The following is a 21,141-nucleotide window of genomic DNA, read 5'->3' as shown; positions in this document are numbered from 1 at the left end:
CAATGCTAGAGGGCAACGTGTCGAGAGGCCCGTGTGTGCATGTGAATGGGCTTAATGTTGTCTGCCTGTTGTCGGAACAGTAGGAGTTTGAGGGCTGGCTTTAGCAGGAACCTGATCTTTTACCATTCTGATCTCTCTTTTCACTTAGTTGGTCAAATTCACTGATGGCCAGCTGGTCGTTTCTGGCTCCTTTTAGACCCTTCAGTTTCTTATCAGGCAGTATTACAGATGCCTGTCTTTTTAATGGGGCCTTTGAAGAGCCCCCTGGCTGCTTTTAGGATTTGGGGCATGATGCACGTCATTGATTTTTTTCTTTCTCTCTTTTGTGAGCCAGTTATTGCATCTTTAGCTGGTGTGTGTCTGCACTGGGATTATCAATAGTGTTCTGGTGCGATCAAAAACATCTAGGTCGATAGGAGGGTTAATAAGCAAGCATTTTAAATCTACCTTTCGCCTCGCATTTTAGACAGATGCACAGCTGCATTGGAACCAGAACAGGACTGGAGGAGACGGCTTCCTCCTCTTTAAGCTTCGCTCTCTCCACCCTACTGTCCCACCCTCCAATCCCCTTTTCTCTGGCACAAAGCTGCTCAGTTGTTCATGAATGTCAGCGCAGTGCTGCCAGCACCCTCTATCTTTCCCTCCCTCTCATCCCCCCCTCAGCCACTCTTCCTCCATCACTCCTTATCTCCTGCCTTAGTTCGCTTAGTGTGCAAAGGAAGAACGACTGCAAATGAGTTCCTTGAACCACAGGGACCCCAATAAATAAAACTGTCAGCCAGAGATGTCGAAAGAAAAAAAAGAGAAGGAGCCAGAGGCACATTCTCACTGAATATTTCATCACCCACCGCCAACACTACTCTGACACCCTACCCCCATCAGCCACATCCGCCACCCCCCTCACAAGCTTTTCACCACCCCCAGCCCTGACTGCCCCTTATCATATTCTACCCCCATCACTGCGTAGCAACCGACGTCTCATCCGAAACTAAATATCACCACTTGAATTCAAAAAAACGGGAACCAAATGGTTGATGGCATCAGTTGTAGAGTCAGCTGTTCAAAAGAAATTATGATGACTGTAGTCAAGCATCTCTTCTACAGAATATTGTTGTTAGTGAGAAGAGTCACCAACGTCTGTTTTTTTTAAATCTATTTTCCAACAAATTCACACAATCATCAATAAGAATTATTTTCCTTTACAACAAAAGTCAGGCCCTTCACTCCTTTTGTCTGCAATCCACTACAAGCAAATGTAATTTGCTTTTGTAAAGACTAGTGATTCAACGAGTGTGCAGGAAAACGCAAGGTGAAAATGAGTAAAAATAATATCCCCCTTCCCCCCCAAAAGAAATAAAAAATGAAGAGGACACTGGAAGATATAAAGAAATGCCTATAAGCTCCCTTTTGTTTGCCTGTAGTGTTCCAGAAAGCTCTGTCTAGTGTTTGTCCTGACGTCAATGGTAGGCAGCCACATTCGCTGTCTTGGCTGTGCTCCTGAGAGCAGACAGGCATGTTTGGACTGGGGCTGAGCTCCTAGCTCAGACCTCTGGGAATCATTTGCTATCCAGCTCTGCAGCACTAGAGAGCCCCTTCCCCCCTACCTTACACACATATAAAGGCACTTGCAACACTCTCCCTCCCCTTGTTTCTCTCTCAAAGTCTCTGTCCGTCTGGAAGAGGCTTGTTGTCACACGATCACTCTCGCCAAACTAGCCTCTGGCAGGCAGACTGTGCTGTATCATCCTCCGCCTCCTCCCTTCCCTTAGGAAATAGGCCCCATTTCAGGTGTTCCACTCCACAGCTCATGGCTCCCAGCTACACAAGCTGTTCGTTCTCCTTTTCAGGGTCTTCGAGAGTACTGAGAAAATAGTGTGTCAGTTGAAATTGATGTAGCTCTTTGTTCTGAGGAGCACAATTCTACACCTGAAGGTTTACTTTGGCTGCTTTTTTGTTGTTGGAGGGTGAAAAAATTGAAAGCAAATATATGAGAGTGGCAGATGAGATTGTAGTATTTGAGAAGTCTCCTGTAATTTTCCCAACAAACATAACATTTATATTATGTGGGTTTAGCCTTGTAATTTCACATTTTAAGAAGAGGCTGTGGCTGCTGTGTATATGCACAAAGACCCCACATAAAATACATTGTGACTGACTGTTGTCACAGGATCCATGTTTGTTGGGTGTGAATGATCAAATTCTAAATTGAGCTTGTTACTCAGCGCTTGACAATCAAGTCCAGTAGTATTAGAAATTGAATGGCAGTTTGGGGAAAAAAAGAAGAAGAATAGAGCGAATTTGCTTGTCGTGCAGCCTAATTTGAAGCTTGACATGCGGTGTTGGAAGCTCAGTAGCACATGAGTATGTTAACGTTATCTTGGATTTATTAAACAATCCACACTAGTTATTATAGGAGGACTCAAGCCTCCTCTCTTTCTCCTGCTGTCACTCACTGCCTGCCATTTATCTCTTCCCATTGCTCATCAGTTCATGTACACTCATAGAAACAATGTTAAGGCAGAGGCCTTGTTTAAACATTAATCTTTGTGTTTTATTCCTGTCCACTGTATGCTTTTGTCCTTGGGCGTTATTTTGACTCAGGCTGGATTGACTGCTAATGAAATGTCAATCTATTGTGTATCCCACTTTTTTTGTCCGCCTCATTCTATAAGATTTAGTAGACATTTTGAATATAGAATATCTTGAGCTATAGATACCGTATGAAATTAAACATAGATATGTAGTTTGAAAAGGTGAACATCTGAACCTGTATTTTCTATCAGAGCTTCCACACTTGGTGGATTATGATGACATACTGGTACATTTCAAATTTTAGTGAAGACACTTTGCGAAAGCAAAGCCAAACGGGTCTGGAGTGTTTCTCTGACGATAAGTCCAGAAATCCAGATGTTGAGTGTAGTTACCTCCCACTCCCAAACAAGGAGAGAAGCCAACGGTAGAGGTGCACTTCTCCAGTAATTGAACCGTCTGGATGTCAACTGCCTAAGACCTTACTTACAACCAAAAATAACATAGACGAAATATGCTGTGAGGGAGTGGGGATTGTTGGTAAAGACAAGACAAGATACCATATTTGATGAGTTGCTATTTAAAAGGAAACTCTGTCATCATAAGTGTTATCGTGGTAAGGAAAAGGGATATACTACAATCGGGAGTTGCGAAATCTCATTAACGTTAACTACTGTAAATGGAAAGCTGAAATGTCAGCAGGGGGGTCGCTGGGTATGTTTGTATGTGAAAAAATATCCATCATTCAAGTGAATCCTGAGTTTTCTGGAATGTCTGCTGTCTTCATGTAATTATGTAAACTGGAAACTGTATTTCTAATAGGACAACTTCTGTTTTGTGGTGAAATTGACCTATAACCATCAGTAAGTTATTCTTGGGTACGTTTTGTGTCAGATTCCCGCAAGTGCAATTATGTCTGCTTCCAAAATACATGTTTTGGTTTTTAAGCCACATTCAAGTTTTTTTTTTTCCTGGAGTTCTGCTATCTTCATGACCACCTGCATGGCTGCTACGGTGCCTTCCATACAAATGAGGCCAGACCACCTCTGTAAATAAAATTAGAGCAAGTATTTTGATACTTCACGTTAGATATTTTCATGTCCACAGCATTAGTGTGCACATGAAAATATCTAGCTTATCTAGACTATCTAGTCATTGCTCAATTGCCAGTGTTGGCAACGTGCAGACTCCGTCTTCTGACAGCTATCACTCAGACACGAAGAGTGTCTCTTCCCCATCTTTTTCCCTTATTCCAGCCTTTGACAGTAGCAATTAAACAATTTAGTTACCTTGAGTTCTCAAATACACATTCACACAAACATCAACATAAACAAACACACACTAACTTCACACCTAGCCTTAGGCCGTCTGAATGTGTCAATCTAACCACAACAGTAATGGGGTAATCATTGTGGGCGTTGACTTTGTCAACAAGACACTGAAAGACTTAGTTTATACTTTGAAAAGGTTGGGCCTCTGTTTACCCTCCAGCCTTTTGTATTCCTCCTTTTACCGACATTTTCTATTGTTTATACATGTACAAATGCAGTTATGAGATCATCCCACCCCACATGTCCTTTTACCTACCTCTCCTTCCATCCTTTTTTCCACACCATGTCAATACCAGTGTGCAAAGGTCACTCTGGCAACAGGGAGGCAACAGTCGATAGAGAAATAAATAAGCAGCAGAAAAGTGAGAGAAGTGATGGAGGGCAGAGCCTGATGATTCACAGGGTTAAGTACAGGCCAACATCTCACAAGCACACTGCAAAAGCAGACGAGTCTTGGGGGAGCTAGGCATCTGCTCTCTTTTTCTGTCTTTGTATGTAAGCCTTCCTGTTTCCCCTCCCTCTTTCTCTGGGGACTCAAATCACACAAGCAGTGAGATTGTTGAAACCTTTTTGGCTAGATAGACCAATCACTTGGTATTTACTTGTGCTGATTCTATCTGTTTGCTTCTATTTATGGACAACCCTAAAATTTTGAATGTTCAAGACCCTAACACACTTTCTGACCCTGGAGTGACTAACTAGAAAATACACATTCTTACATAGACATACTTTGGCAGCGAGTGGCAATATGAGGCAACAGTGCCACAGGCCAGGCAAGAGGGGGCAACAGAACTCTTGTTGTTTAGGTTGAATCTTCCAGCCAAGTTGTGACAACTCTGCTATTCTTTGTGTACTTGTGTGTGTCCATCCGGGCCATGGGTGGGTCATTGGAGGCCCCCTCACTTAGCTCCTGTAGCCATTGCCAGTGTTCCAAAAATGGGCAGCCCTTCCAGATCCGCCACAGACAATCGGCCGTTCTGTGTGTGAGAGGCAGTCGGGGTGTATTTCCTGGACGTGGGACTGATTTTTCAGGCCCCAGGCCAGACAGAAGGGTGGCCTTTGTCTGTGGGTTGAATGACACTGCTGACTAAGAATGGACTGAAGGGCAGAAGGAAGCAAAAGAGTGCGCTCTATTTGTGTGTGTGTTCTCTAATAGATCTCCTCATCTACTGCTCTTCAACAGATCTAAATAGACCAGTGTTTGAGAATAGTGACTGATTGCATGATTCGCTAATGTGCCTGTGTCTCTATGTTAAGGGGAGCTCAAAGCCCTACTCTGTGTACATCAACTGCCATCCACTGTTTATTTACAGAGTAGGAAATCAATATGCACTGTCAGTTTATTTCTGGCAACATATTTCTCTTGTTATATTATATTTAGAACTCTTTGAACAACTTTCTCATGTGGAAACACCAAATATCAAATTTGAGTTGATTGTAAATTGTAAATTATGATTTGATAAATTAACCATTTGTTTTCCTCTTTATTTGTCTTCAGGTCAGTGACTTCTTGTCCGGCCGCTCCCCACTGACTCTCGCACTGCGTGTAGGTGATCACATGATGTTCGTCCAGCTTCAGTTGGCAGCACAGCAGTCCGGCGGTCCCCAGCTCCAACACAGACATCTCATCACCAGGGGCAACACAGAAACCACAATGGGTCAGCCCACAGGGCAACCCCGCGTCCCTCACCCACACCCGCACTCCCACCTTCACCCTCATCATTCACACAATCACCCCAGCAGCCATTTGTCTCAGCCTCACCCAGTTCCTGCCTCCCCCTCCTCTCCAGGATCCTCTTCTTTCCCAATGCCTTCCACTCACCACCAGCCCCTTCCTCCCATTTACCACCAGTCCCCCTCCTCCTCTCACTGTAGCCCCGCAACCCCTCCTCCTCCACCTCATTCTCCACGCCCTTCCCACAATCCTGGAAGTATGTTCCGTTCTCCTCCTCATCATCTTCATCACCACCATCACTTTCATCAGCCCTCTTCAGGCCACCCCAGCCATGACATTGGCCAGCCCAGCCCTGTAGCCCCGATTCTCTGTCCTGAGGTAAGCCTGAAAAGTATTCACATTCATCTTACTATTGGTTATGTGTTTTTATGCTGCTGTTCTATCATTATTATTCTGTTATTTCGTTAGTATTGTAACCATTTTTCATCAAATGTCATAAAGAATTGATGACAAACTGATGTTTATTTTACTTCAATATAAGATTTCATCACATGCCTTTTAGAGATTTCTTTAATATATTAGCAGCATCAAATTTAGCTCAGTATGGCTAGAAAAAAGGTTTCATGTTCTTTTATGTTTTTCAGTCACCATGCAGATTGTTATCAATTGTTTACATTCTGTGCTGTGCTGAATCAGTGAATGCAAGCAGTCACACACAACTACACATGGCCTTCAAATGGATGAATTTGCTATGTTTCAGTTTGAAGACTAATTATCAGCTTCATAGTTGTCATTCATGAACCATTCACCTTTACAGCCATTTATCTAACTGTGTATATCATATAAGTTATAAACAAAAGCACAAACATGCTTATGTGTATGCACTAGCCAAAATGGCTATTGTTTACTCTACCTCCGCAAGCTTCTGCCTATGGAAAGTAGATAAGAACCAGATGTCAGTAGACCATGTGGGAGCACTGGCTCACAATAACAGCAGAAAAGATGGGCTACGTTAGTAATCAGAAATAGAAAAGGCTATTATTTATTAGCCTCTCATATGGTTTCCTTACCCAAAAGAACACAGAAAGTCATAGAGTATAACAATTCAGTATTAGATGTTCTTGGAATAAATAAGAATTTGGTGTCTGATCTCTGTTAGTGTGAACGTAGCTTACGTGTTGCATTCAGATCACATGTTCTTTGGGTATGTTACAACCAGCAGCCTCTACTCTTTTGGTGCATCAAATCTGACAGTATTTACAACATTTTAAGGTTAAGGTCTCTTAAAAAATGCCACTTTTTGCATTTCAGTTAGGGATATTACCTGTTTCCTGGTACTTTTTAGTACCTACTCAGGTGAGGTTCTGAGTGAGCCGAGCCAATACTAAAATGTGATGTCAACAGACTGTTGACCAATGATTGGCCAGGAAATGTGCTTGTTTTTTGACACTTTGCACGACCAATCACAATTGCCCTGATTTCACTCTTAATTTATGTAATGCCTGTTACATTGCTTTCTGTTTAACACTGTCAACCAAAGCAAATTCCTTGAGGTTGTAAAATTACTTCCTGATAATTCTGATTCTGATTCTGAAAACCCCTTAGCGTGGCTGCTGCTGCACCTTGCCGCCTGTAGCCTTCTCTGACTCTCTTTCCTTGCTTTGTGCATAACAAAAAGCCTCTGACCGAGGAGAAAGGACACCATTGCTTGATGTTCTACATTGTTTGTGTGTTTAGCATTGTGCATTAAACAATGTTGCAGCAGTTTTTCATTCGCATTAAGGAGTACAATGAAATGATGGAAAACCACACAAACTGAGTTGAGTCAAGTCAAGCCGAGTAACGCTAGATCTGCGGAATGGAAAAGCACTTTTTGACTTCAAAACAATCCTCCATGTGATAGCCATTTTTTCCACGAAAACACACTATTTCTTTATACTGTTTCTAATTTTGTGTTTGATACCTCCCCTCACACTACATTTATGTTTCTTACCAGGCTAACTGCAACACCAACAGCACTAATCATGGCAATGGCCCATCAACACGCTCCCGTAAACCTGGTGCCATCATTGAGAGCTTTGTCAACCATGCTCCCGGAGTCTTCTCAGGGACCTTTTCAGGTAGGTGACAATGAACTGCTATTAGAATGTAGTGCCGCCCTGAACAATAATACTGAGTGGGTGGATTTCCAACCAGTGGCTAATTTTTGTAAATTTGAATTTAATAACACAATTTTAAATTTGTCATTTTGTTCTATTATAAGTATTAGTAGCAGAATTATTAAATGGATAATGCTTCAAGTAGATATAGAGTAGATTAATATATTCCTCTGTCATTTGCATCCCTCCCTTGCAGGCACTTTGCACCCTAACTGCCAGGACAGCAATGGGCGTCCCAGAAGAGATATTGGTACCATTCTTCAGATCCTGAATGATCTCCTGAGTGCAACGCGCCACTACCAGGGCATGCCACCATCCCTGACCCAGCTCCGCTACCAAACCCAATGTAGTACACCCAGCTCCCCATCCCCCTCGCCACCTCCTTCGCCCCCAGTTGCTGGCATGACAGGCCTCTCTGCCAAAGCTACCTCTGTGCCTGCTGGCAGCTCTAGCAGCCCTCCGCCAACTCTTCATCCGCTGGTGCAGTGCCAGAGCCAGATTCGCATGTGCAAACCCCCTGGTAAGAGACTTTACATTGTGCTCCCTCTGCTCATGCAAGCATGACATGAACATAGAAACACACTCAAATTCATGAACACATCGACACAAATGAACACACACACGCACACACGCACGCACACACGCACGCACATATGCACACATATGCACGCATATCCACACATACTTTTTATTCATTGTGCATCCCTTGAATCCATTTTGAAGTGTCTTAATGGATGTTCCTGCAGCAGTTCTTGGTGTGTGTGTGTGTGTGTGTGTGTGTGTGTGTGTGTGTGTGTCTGTGTGTGTGTCTGTGTGTGTGTGTGTGTGTGTGTGTGTGTGTGTGTGTGTGTGTCTGTGTGTGTGTCTGTGTGTGTGTGTGTGTGTGTGTGTGTGTGTGTGTGTGTGTGTGTGTGTGTGTGTGTGTGTGTGTGTGTGTGTGTGTGTGTGTGTGTAGTTTGACTGCATTTAGAGCCTATAATGTCACTATATGCCCCTCTTGTGTTACGGCTTACTGAAGTGTTCATTGTCAGCTTTGTCTTCATGTTTGTCATGTCAACATCATTGAACATTTACTTTCATTGAGATGACTTTTCATCACAGTCTGAATAAATAATATGCACCTGAACCACAATGAAAAACAGGACTTGAAAAGCCACACTCAATAAAATACATATATATATGTTGTTGGCTTGAGGCTGTGGAGAGGAGAAGGAGGAGGAATCTCCATAGCAATGCAATACAAGCCTCTACAGACCTGTTCAGTCAGGCTTCACTTGTAAGCAGCTGAGATGGCTTTGTTTACGAGCACCAAGGAGATAGGTTTACCCCCTCAACCCTGGGCTGGGCTATGTTTAGATTAGATTAGGCTTTGGGTGGTTTAACCTACCTTAAAGAAGGGCCACAGCTGGGGCATGTATAGGCTGGGGTTAGTACGGGCTTACACACCCATGCTGAAGGGTTGGGCGGGAGCAGGTGTGGGAGTTCCGATGATACTGTTTAGGGATGGGTTGGGGTGTTTTAAAACCTCCGTTCCTCGCAGAGACACAGGATGTTGCGTGTCAGACAGATGTCCAGTACAGATAAGATTCAGTCAGCAATGTAAGGTTAGACTTGCTTTGTGGAGAGAAACAGCATTGTCCTCTACTGCAGCCTTATCTCTGGCTGAGGAAATTGAGAAACTCTTTGGTGGAATAGTCCAACAGAGCTGGACTTGAATAGAGTAATTTGTGTGTTTTCTTTTGTTTAAAAATATAAGAATGTACTTTTCTACTGTCATACTCTTGCTTTCCCATTTATTTTATGACCTTCTCTTGCTGGCAGCACAGAGTGCTGGAGCTGTATGAACTGAATTCATTTTGGCCAGAAATGTCCAGTATTCTTCTGCATCACCCCAAGTGCTCTAAGAGGTGTTCAATGAACAGTTGGAAAAACACAGCATTATTTTCCTAACTCAGGGAAGACCTTTCCCTCACTGCCCCCACCCTTCCCTTCCCTTCCCCTCTTCTTGCCATCTCTGCATCTGCACTCAACAGCCCACACTGCTGTATCTCCTATTTGCTGTCCAAAAACAGTCTGGGCTGTGGAGTATATCTATCAGTCAATCTCCCTTCTCTTTCCATGTCTGCGTTGTACATCAATACATCGTCTGTGTTCATTTGGGCTTTAAATAGATCCATTCCCAAATGTAGCTCTGAAAAAAATGGCTTTGTGAGGAAGGGAGGGGACGGGGGTGATTCAGAAAAGGGGTGGGGGCCGGGGTAAGGGCTTTAAAACCACAACACTAAGCCACCATTCATCATATGGGTGTTTATATCCTGTCCATCAGTCAACCGATTGCCCTTTGTTAGACAATGACCACAGTTACAAAGTTAGAAAAAAAATGGATGAAAGACTAGAGTGTCTCATTCCCTTTTTTTTTTTTTATTCACTGCTTCATTTTAACTTTCTGGCAACAATCAACAGTACCAGAAAAGGATATGAATGAGTAACCTGCCCAGCTACATTCAGTTTAGTTCAGTAAGACAATGAATGCTGGTCAGTTTGCGTCAAGTGTGTGTATGACGACTTATATCCTGTTCTGCATGGCGTCCCAAGGAAGTCAGTGACTAAGTGCTGTCAGGGCAGTCTTATCAGCCAACACCTGATGGAAGACTTACAGGACTTAACACTGTGGCTTAACTCTGCTTCACAGAAACCTGCCTTCATTCAGCTACAGGAGTAACGGGTGCCTCATCTGCCCGAATGTGTGTGTTCAGTCACACTCAGGTTAGGACGGCCTCTCGAAAATGTCACATAGCTTGGCTGTCTCCTGAGAGCCTTTACCCTTTCCGCTGCAAGTTCATGTGCAAGGTGGATAAGACAAGCGTAAACAAAAATCTCGATCTCACACACATGCACACACACTCAGCCACAAATGTCTGGTTAAGACTGTGCTGCTAGCTTGGTCTCAAGACTCCGGTGTAAAGTATTGCTGGGTTACCAAGCCAAGCCTTGGTTTGACTTTGAACAGGAACGGTTTAATATTCTCTAACAGACTGATTTTAAGCTAAATTCCTTTACAGATTAAGGTAAACCTCCCTGATACCCCCTCCAGCCCTCCAGCCTCCTGCCCTGCAAAAATCTATTGTGAAGGGGCCAGGGGCAGGGGCTACATACAGGGCACCAGGCTGTGCCATTGTCGTGCAGAAGAGGGGTGGGCTACGGGATTATAGAGCTGCTTTTTACTCTCAATCCCTTTGTAGCTGCCTTAATTCAACAGAGAGACACACAGAAGGGGAACAGTCTGCACTGCAAGCGCCTGTAGTCCCCATTCCTGTCCTCTGCCTCTTCCGGATCTGTTCCCCCCATTTGTCCCATTTAGATTTGTTAGGTCACATTAGTTTCCCGCAGACTGAATCATGGCAAGTTGAAGGAGAAGGGGAATAAGCAGAGAATCAGTGGCTTTAACGTATCTGAGTCGCATATTTAAGCAATGACCTGCTTGATCAAAGCACAGTGATTTATCCATTTGTATCTCTCCTTGTCACAGAAGCTTGTTTGCTTTGTCACGTGTGCAGAAGTAACTCAGTGAATATTCCAGTAACAGTACGCCACTGATTTTCCAGAGCTGGTCGGTAACATTAGGTGCCCTTTCATTGTTGACATATGGATCAAAATGAGGAGAGCTAATGCAAAGTGAGTCTAAAAGTCCTTAAAGAATCCCCTGCAGGGCTATCAGTGCAATTTCATTTGAGTTACAATTTGACTGGTTTTTAGATATTGTCTTTAGATATTGTCTAGCGGTTAGTGCTCTGTTTTTATTCTTTTTTTTTCTGGCATTGAGCTCAATAGTTTTTGTCAAGTAGTTTCCTGAACAGTAATCCAGATTGCCCTCCATTGACATCTCCTCTTTCGGTCAGAACCATCTGATTTATTTATTTTTACACAACAGATAGCATGAAAAGCAGACAAACACAGCAAAAGGTTTCTTTGTCTATTCTATCATTCCATCTAAAATAGATCCTATTAAATGATACATTATGATATAGAATTGTATAATTATATGATTAATGTAACATCTGAACAATAATTTAATGTGAGAATGTGTACCATGTTTCTGCCTTACCAGTGAAAACCTTTTAATAATCTTCTTTGCACTTCAGTCAACAGTGGAAGAATCCTAGAGTTGAATCAGTGATGGTGTTAAAGAGAAAATGCAGCATGGTGGGATAGGGATGTCATATCTTGATTACTCATGGATAACTGAATAAAAATGGGCACAGTTAGAAAAACAGATCTCCATATCTGTGTTGAAAAGTAACAGATGTGCATGAGGTACTCATATCAGCAATCATACAAAATACAGATGCTACATTGTCACTGGCTTTGTCCCCAATTCCAGTTGACAGTCTTATTTAATATCACACACTGATGCAGTATTGTGATGGCTTTCTAGTATTAGTTGAAGACCAAAAAACATAAGGGGGTCTTCTGAATGTTAGTGTAGTGTAGTCTTTACACCCTTCCCTGTATTCCTCATTCTCTGGATGCTGACAAACACAATTGTTCTCTGCAAGATGATAAAACTCACCAAGGCAAACAAACAAAAAACAGTCCAAAGACAACCACAAATGAGGACCAATCTTTATACAATCAATAAAAGAAAAGGCTCCCTAAATCGTCCCTTGTGTCCAGCAAATTTCTGCCCCACTGCATTTTCTTACCTCCATCTTCTGCCTCTTGTCCTCTTTCTCCTCCTCTTCCTCCACCTCCTTCTCTTCCACCCACTCCTCCCACCCTCCTGTACGAGTGTTATCTCAGTCTCTGCTCTGTTACTGGGCTGGGCTATAATGCACAGACAACGCAGAGTATTCATAGATCACCTTTTCTCTTTCTTTGCCAATGTATCTGTGTTCTTTACAGTTTGTTCCAGAGCCGAGTGTACTTTCTGGCTGCATTTGTATATAAGACAATTTCCTGCTCAGGTTGAGTATTAATATGATTGGCAGGACAGGAGAGGTGAAGTATAAGGGGAGGAAACTTAAACTGTCTCCCTTCTTCTGTGCAAGCTGTTTGATATATCCCACTGCACATTTCTAAGGAAATCAGTTGTTTCTTCCCCGCCTCTTATTTTCCATGTCACAACGGCATTCAAATGGAGGTCTTTCTCTCGCTGTACCTCGTTCCTTATGTCACTCAATCATCTCTCTCTGGGTCCCCCAAGGTTACTGCACTCACGTCAAACTGAAGTTCCTGGAGCTGGGCACAGTGCTAGCCTGCGTGTATCTTGATGTGTGTGTGTGTGTGTGTGTGTGTGTGTGTGTGTGTGTGTGTGTGTGTTTGTATATAGTCTGTTCTTCTTGGCCAACCCTAATAATAGTCCCACTGTCATAAACATAGTCTGGAGATCCCTGTGGCCAGCTGTGTCCGGCCCAGCCGCCCAGGGCTCCGGTAGTGACGCTGATGAATGGCCACGCACACACATACATGCACACACACCCGTGCTCTAAGTTTGGTGTGGCTCCAAGCACATTCCCAGAGCACTTGCCAAGGCAAAGGCCTAGACCTCCCACTGAACCAATTTACTGTGTGTTTGTGTGTATTTTTGTATTCAATGTATTATATTATAGTTTTCCTGATCAATATACTTCACTTACAATAAAATAATTCTTGGATGAGATAAGGCAAATGTAGAGAACCCAAGGAAACAAAGACTTGCTGCAGCATATATGGATGTTACATTTAGCTAAGGCAGTAGAACAATGGCCCTAATGTACTACCCCCTCTTTTTATGCCTCTTGTTCTCTAGAGATGACCTGCTGCCATCACACACAGCTCCCATCCCCTCTGGACACACACATACTTCTGCACACTCAGTAATTTATACAAAGACTGCGCAATTTATTAGTGAGTGGAAAATCCCAATCTTTCCAGACAGCTAAGAGTAATGTGAAGAGATATTTTCATTTGTTAACTTTGGGCATCCTTTCTGCAGTGCTGTGCGACAGCAGTGCAGTTCCTCAGTTTACAATGCCTGACAGTGGTGAATATTGATAGGTGGAGAAGAAGCTTTGCATTGTGTGATCTGATAAGCAAATGAAGGAAAGAGGTAAATTAAGCCCACACAGTCCGGAATTCATTCCGATAGTGTGTGAGAGCAGAGGAGGGTACAATCGATCTGGAAAAACTGCCACCTACAGCTGATCCTTTACCCTCCACCACCGCCCTCTTCCACCATCCTTTTCTCCATCCCGCTCAACCCTGGGGGCGGAATTCCTTAACCCACAATGCCCCCCCTTCCCCTCGCCTCCCTCATGCCTTTTTTCACACTGCCCTACCTAGATGTCTCTTGGGAAAAATGGTGAGAGAGCAAGAGAAGGGGGGTAGCAAGCAGGGTGTCTGTGAACAGGAGGGCTGAAATGGTTGGAAATGGTAGCGACTTGGGGTTGTGAGAGGTGGGGGTGGGGATGGGGTCAATGAGCTGAGAGTAGGAAGCTGTAGCCATAAAAAAATAGGAAGAAAAAAACGCAATCTCCCCCAGTCCCTTTCTCCGCTTACAATTTCCATTCGCTTGCATTTTCTATTGAAAGCCAATAGTGTTGTCCTGGGCCTGAGATGGATGGCTGCACTAGAGCTAAGGTTTAATCAATAGGTCTTTTTAATTTGCCATCGATCCACGTTAAAAGCTACTGCGGCTGCTGTTGCTGTGTGTGTGTGTGTGTGTGTGTGTGCGCGCGCGCATGTGTGTATGTGTGTGCGTGTGTGCACACACTTGCGCACTGGCGTGTGGGGGTACATGCATACATTTGTGACTGTGTGTTTTCAGCTTTGTGTCTATTCAAAGTGGGGTTGCACATTGTGTGTGGTTTTGTGTGAATACATGATGTACTCGATTGTAGATTTGAGCGCGCGCACGTGTGTGTGTGTGTGTGTGTGTATTTTGTGGTGTGGAGCAGAAGCAGATATGGCTGCTGTGCTTTGCTTTATTGACATTGTAGACCATTATTTAATTATTTAATTCCCGGACAGATACTAATGGAGCTGGGTAATAGATTGTGGTTGCTTTCTCTTCCTTTCTAGACCCTGAATAAATGTATGAATGAGATTAGACTTGACTTGACTTGCACAATATTAGAGAGTATTCACTATGTAATGCAAGGCCTCTCCCAGGAGATTGGGTCCACCTATAGGCACATCAACAGCAAGAAATGCATTTAGCAGCACAATCAGTTGCTGAGACATGCCATCTGCACTTATGTGCACTGATATCATAGGCAGCTGGGTTTGTTTGCTTTTTGCCTTGCTATTGGTTCTCAAGGAGATTCAGGTCTAAGAGGTTCTACCCACTCAGCGATAAGGGGATGAAATACTACTGAGGGGGCTAATTAACCATGCTAGGGGAGATTAAGGGCTAAATTCCCATGTGTGTGCATGTGTGTAAGAAAGAGAAGAAAAAGAGTGTCAGTGTACAGGTGTGTACATTGTTTAGGTGTGCACGGAGGGAGGGGAGTGGAGGTTGAGGGATTTTTCCTGACATATAGTAACAATGTAATAAAAGCCCCGAAACCTAATCAAGGATGAAGCTTTTTCTTTGTGCTTGACACACACACACACACACACACACACAAACACACACACACACACACACACACACAGAACTGTGCACGCAATAACCTAAATCCGGTAATTCTCAATAAACAAGCCCTTATACATATAAATAAATACTATTAAATAAATAATTGTAAATGATAAATAAATACAATTTCTAAAAAATTAAAAAATAAAAAATAAATACTTTTCTTCTCATCAGGTGATCGCATGCGGCAGACCGAGAACCGTGCAACCCGCTGTAAAGTGGAACGCCTACAACTCCTGATGCAGCAGAAGCGCTTGCGTAGGAAGGCAAGGCGGGACCAACGCGCTCCCTATCAGTGGCTGCCCAACCGTAAGGCTGGGCGCAGCAACAGCAACAGCAGTATGTCCAGTGAAGGTTCCCTGGACCTAGACTTTGATGATTCAGTGTGGAAACCGGATGTCAAGGCAGACTTGAAGTCCGAGTTTGTCATGGCCTGAACATGTTCCTGAGGGATAGATTGAAAGCATTGTTTTTGCAGGAGGTGGCACAGAAATGTGCAAAGAGGACTGTGAGAAGTGTCTGTCAGGTGGAAATAGACTTCCTGCAGATCTTAATCACAAGGTCCTTCACAGGTGACTGTTTGAGAAACAGTAAAAATAGCAGCAAAACTTTCTTTGATGCTTGGATTTGGACAGACAACAGTTGGACTTTACCCATGTGCAAGACTTTTATTCTAGAATTACAGAGACCATATCTGAATTTGAGCATAATAGAAACCAGTGGTGGTGGTGGTGGTGGTGGTGGTGGTATTTTCAGATTTTTTTTCTTCAATATTTGTTTTGTTTTTTAACGTGCACTCTGGACAGCAATGAAGATATCCACACTGGACTAATAACCAACAATAGAAGCACCAGAGGCTTCAGTGTTTCCTAATCACAAGAATGGCAAAACTGCCAACTATGGATTATTCTGATGGGCATTCTTATTGATCTCAAAATATTCTACCCGTCCAGTCTGGTTTTTACCTGTTACAGGGTTGTTTTTTTCATTTTGAAACATAATATTATATTTTATAAACAAAAAAATATGTAGCATTGTTCACAGAGCATTCAGGTTTTCATATAACAGTTCAAAGTAGTTGTTGATTTGCACATATTCTTGATTCATAACAGCTGATCAAAGTGTGCAGAAAGGAAGTGGGGCCTGAAGTAGAAAATCAAATAAATACGGAAGTATTGATATCAACCTCAGTGGCATAGGGTACTGATAGGAGTGATAAATACATAAACAAAATGAATTAATATTAACAGAAAGTGCTTTAGAGATTTTAAAATCTTTAAAATGTATATGGAAAGAAATTTATTTTTACTTCTCTTCCTATCTGCTGTTTTCAAAAAACAGCAGCCCTCTGTGGCTTTAGTCAAACTGATGACTACCAACAAATCCGTACATTCATTCAGTCATCCATTAGTTCGTCCTTGAATTCTAGTCATCCAGCCACATGAAAATGATATAGAAAGTTAATTGTCATCCAGCCCACCTTATGTCTTAGAGACCTGAACAGACTTGTTGAGGGTTGATATAAGATAATGTACATAAACATGATAATTGGCAAAGGTTTATGAGGGTGTGTGTATGTTTGACTTTAGTGTAAAATGGATTTTGAGTATCCCATGTTTTGCCCGAGTCGTCTTCTCCCAAATGATGGGTTTCAAATCAGCAGCAGCGAATGCTTGGGTCTGTTCTTTATCACAGGACGGATTTTCAAATTTGTTCCCAGCAATGGGCCCATTTTATGTGTACCATACCATAAATCCTCAAACTAATGACTATATTTTTTTATTGGCAAAGAGGGAGAAGTGAGATCTGTGTCCGGCATCATAATCTAGTGCCTCCACTAGGACATCCATTGACATATCAGGTTAGGCCTTTCACAGTTTTGCTGCTACACTGGGACTTGATTTAAAAAGAAAAAAATTGGGAGGGGAAAAAGTGACTTTTCTTTGCATGCGGATGTGTGAATTACACTGGTCATTTTTCTATCGATGGAAGATTAAAAAAGGAAACTGGTTCTGTGGGAGTGAAGGTTAACAACATGCATGAATTTGTAAAGAAATAAAACAATGCTGCTTTTGTTGGTTCGTTTTTGTAATTTTCGTTTCTCAATGTTATTAAAAACAGTGTCCTGCTAAGGTATTTCACCACAAAACCAAAACAAATGAAGTTAAGTGTGGACTCATGTCTTGCTCAGCACTGAACATTCCTCTTGTGTGACAATGAAGATGATGATGATGAGCAAAGAGACTCTCTGCTCCGCAAAAACTGGCTTCACCCCATGACTCTCAAGGACCCAGGCAGCCAAACTATCAACCACCCTTTCTTCCCAGCCTGAATGCCAGCAGAGAATTGCATAGACCTACTCGCAGGGAAACAACAGACCAGCGGATTTACAGTACTGTCTGTCAAACGTACGAAAAAGGAGACTGTCTATTTGTCTGTCTGTCTGTCTGTCTGTCTGTCTGTCTGTCTGATCGATTGACCACCCCACCACAATTGCACTCCCAGAGATTGCAGTGAGAGATTACCTTTTTTGGTGAACCTCATCTTTTTTTTAAGTGGCCTTACCTTTCACTAAAAAAAATGAGACACTTGGGGACAATGGGGCGGGGATGTTTTTTTTTCTGTTTGTTTGTTTGTTTTTTTTTGGGGGGGGGGGGGTTAAACTTTCTGTGTATCGTTGTTGGATTGTTGTTATCAAGGCACCATTTTTGTCACCGAAGACACTGGGCATCTGTTGTTTAGTGCTTTTAGCTGGTGGAGTCTCTATTATGTCAAGGCTTCTGTGCCTTAAAATGTTGCCCTTGCAGTGTCAATGTCAGATTTATGCTGATAAAACTTGCTTTTTTGATCGATCACACAACTGTAGTGTTTGCAGCAACAAGAGTGGTAGATTCAAGGGGTAAAGCTTGTTTGAGTGAATTGAGTACTAGTCATGAGATGGTGTTATTCCTCAAATATTGTCTTTGTCCCATTTCTTTATGTTGCCATGCTTGTTGGTCTCTTGTCTGAACGTCACATCTCTCTTGACTCAGTCCTCCTATCGACAAGCTGCAAAAAGCAACTAATCTGTGTAATTTATATCAACTGCAGTTAACGCCACAGTACTTGTCTGGCATGAAACAAAACAACCCTTATTCTTAATAAGAAAGGTCCTTTGAGGACTCTATACCACATGCACTTCAAGTTTTACCGGGATACCACATCATTAAAGGACAATTTTTCCCCTGCCCCTCCCAAATTGTATTTATTTTAATTTTTTTGTATATGTATGAATTATACTCTGTGTGTGCCTCACTTCTGTGTGAAATTCAAAAGATGAAACAAAAAAAGATAACAAAGCATTACAGGGCGGGAAACCAGTATGTCGGTGGAATTCTGATCACGTCATTTAAGTTGAGTTGCCTGTTCTTTCTTGTAGCCAACTATTGAAAATAACAGGATTCAAGAATACAATTTACAATGTTCTAGCTCTAGACCGGTGTAGCACATATGTGACTGTATTAATTTATGAAACCAAAATGGTAACTGTGAATTATGTATTTCTTTGTGCATTTTTAAGTGGGGGAGAAGGTTGTCGTGACATAGCAGCAGCTGTTGCCTGTGTCCAAAAAAAACTTGTTATTGGTGGATTATAATGGAAACAAACATGTTTCTGAAAAAGAAAAAAAGGGGAAAAATGAAAAAAAAAAAGAAAAAATATATGAATATATTTTTTTCTTAAGCAATACATTTCAGTGTGACTTGTGATAGAACATTTTCTTTTTTTAGGTAATAAATAAAAAAACAAAATGAGCACACCAAGTTGTCTCCATGGTTCAATCCATTTACCGGTAATAGCAATGATGCATTAACGGAAAGCTGCTATTCAGTCTGTTTTCATGTGGAAAGGCATTTGTTCAGGGAGCTTAAATTGGATTGGACCATGTTTGCTGCCTGAAAGGTGGACAAGGTCCTTGGATGAGTCTCTGTTCTCTGGGTCAAACTGAAGAAAATAGATGAAGTACTATCAAAACACCCTGCAGAAATTTGTGGTGGCTGGTAAAGACATTGAGATCCTTCTAATAAACCTGATATACTTTAATCTCTGCATGTCATATTGTCTGAAATGTTTCATGAGCAGATATCAATAAGCCTTTTTTAAGCTGTCCTTTAACAAGTTAAACTAGGAAGTTGAATGCCGCTGAGCCCACCAGATTTCGCGAGCATGGCTGAAGAAGACTGACTTCTTTAATGTTGAGCTTTTGACTCACTACGAGAGCCAACAGAAATGTTCTGCAGATCTGTGAAAGCTGCCAGACTCAAGATCAGACACAGTATAGAATCTGAGTGGCAGATTGGAGAAGGGAGAAAGAGTGGTGCCTCATACGAAGCTCGCTTGCTGACACATGTACTCTCAGTAAAAAAAGAATTTTGAAGCGGCACTTGTAGCTCTGGCTTTTGTAATTGGCGAGGCTGAGAGCATGGTTTGACTCGGAGGATCAAGGAATATTTGAAGGGCGACTGAACATGAAAGGGCTAACCTATATGTTTGTCAAAGCATAGTTTGCTCAGGACTTCAGTAACACGGCTTACAAACTGGGATGATGCACTGTAGCACGATGGGATGACAAACAGCAATGTCTGCATGTCACTTTTAACTGTGGTCTAATAAGGAATAAAAAACAAAAAAACAAACATTTAATTTTAGTTCAAAAGCAAAAATAAATCATTTGAAAAAAAAAATCAAATTCTGACCTTTGCTATTGTTGCAGAGGTTTTTGTTCTTAAGCATGCAGTATAAAGTAGATACTAGAGTAGAGCAGTAGTAATAGAGAGTAGTAAAGTAGATGGCTTATGCCTTTGTCTTCGACTTGTTACATAAAACAGTTAATACATTCACATTAAATTGCCAGGTGTTTATCCAAACCACCCTGCCAGCTACAGAGACCAGATGTCTTTACACCCTCATTCAGCTCATAGTCAAGGACGAGGAATACAACCCCTGGCCTTTCTCTTACTTCTCCCCTCAAGTCCACATAGATGGCTGTGGCAATGAAAGCCTCCTACTCAGTGATCTTATGAACACGAGGAAACACGACTCCTCTGTGGCCTGAGCTGAGCTCAGTGACCAATAGCCAGAGAAAAGACTCAAGAAATGTTAATACCAGCCCATATATGAAGTTGTTCAATAGCCAGTGGCACATTTGGGTTTAATAGAATGGGAAAAGACAAAGTATTTTTAAATTACAAATTTAATAGTTTTATATTTTGATAATTATGTACATATAGCTCTGAATAATACAATGTTATGCAAATTGTTCAATTCTGTGCTAGCCACTGAAATCCAATCCAACAAAAGTTCTAATTTTAGTCTGTCTGCTGAATCTGGTTTGGTCGGAGAATCCGATTTACTGATATTCCTGTATATCTCGTTGTGATTTCAATTGGAATTGGAGAATATCAAGCAGGGGACCAGTACAATAAAACAAGAAATGGTGAACCCTTGTAATGCCCTGATTACTTCCACTTTTGACCAAACTGTCCATGGCCTGTTAACAGCTGTGGCTGAAAATAGCCCTACTGCCAGTGCGGATAAAGGCCATCGGCAGGCGTGCGTCGTCAGCGTGCTTTGCTGTTATGATGTGTTTGTTACTCTTCGATACATCTTGCTTATTATTCCACTTTGTCTGCAAATAGCAAAATTGGTGGGCAAGAAAAAAAGAGGTGACCCGTACAATTTAAATTGATAATTAGTCCTTGATCCCCCAACCCCATTTATGTTTATTTATGTGGTAGCATTAAAATAATTTTGAGATTAAACTAGAGATTTGCTTAAGACGTGGAATTTGAATC

At 42.1% G+C, this 21,141-nt stretch overlaps 1 protein-coding gene across 1 annotated transcript in view; it reads left to right on the top strand.

Annotated features, from left to right (window-relative positions):
- midn (midnolin) overlaps nucleotides 1-19,110 on the top strand; it is a 28,734-nt gene extending 9,624 nt beyond the window's left edge. The window contains exons 5-8 of the mRNA XM_086161826.1: nucleotides 5,359-5,913; nucleotides 7,532-7,655; nucleotides 7,891-8,214; nucleotides 15,484-19,110. Of these exons, the coding sequence (XP_086017952.1) occupies nucleotides 5,359-5,913; nucleotides 7,532-7,655; nucleotides 7,891-8,214; nucleotides 15,484-15,746 (1,266 nt within the window). The 3' untranslated portion in view covers nucleotides 15,747-19,110. The remainder of the gene's footprint in view (nucleotides 1-5,358; nucleotides 5,914-7,531; nucleotides 7,656-7,890; nucleotides 8,215-15,483) is intronic.
- Nucleotides 19,111-21,141: the final 2,031 nt, after the last annotated feature.

Source organism: Fistularia commersonii, chromosome 16 (genome assembly GCF_037954325.1).
Source record: "Fistularia commersonii isolate RoL2024-O1a breed Wild chromosome 16, RoL_Fcom_v1.0, whole genome shotgun sequence".
In the NCBI taxonomy this organism is placed as follows: Eukaryota; Metazoa; Chordata; class Actinopteri; order Syngnathiformes; family Fistulariidae; genus Fistularia; species Fistularia commersonii.
The sequence above is the reverse complement of the archived record's forward strand: the minus strand, read 5'-3'. Positions and strand labels throughout refer to the sequence as shown.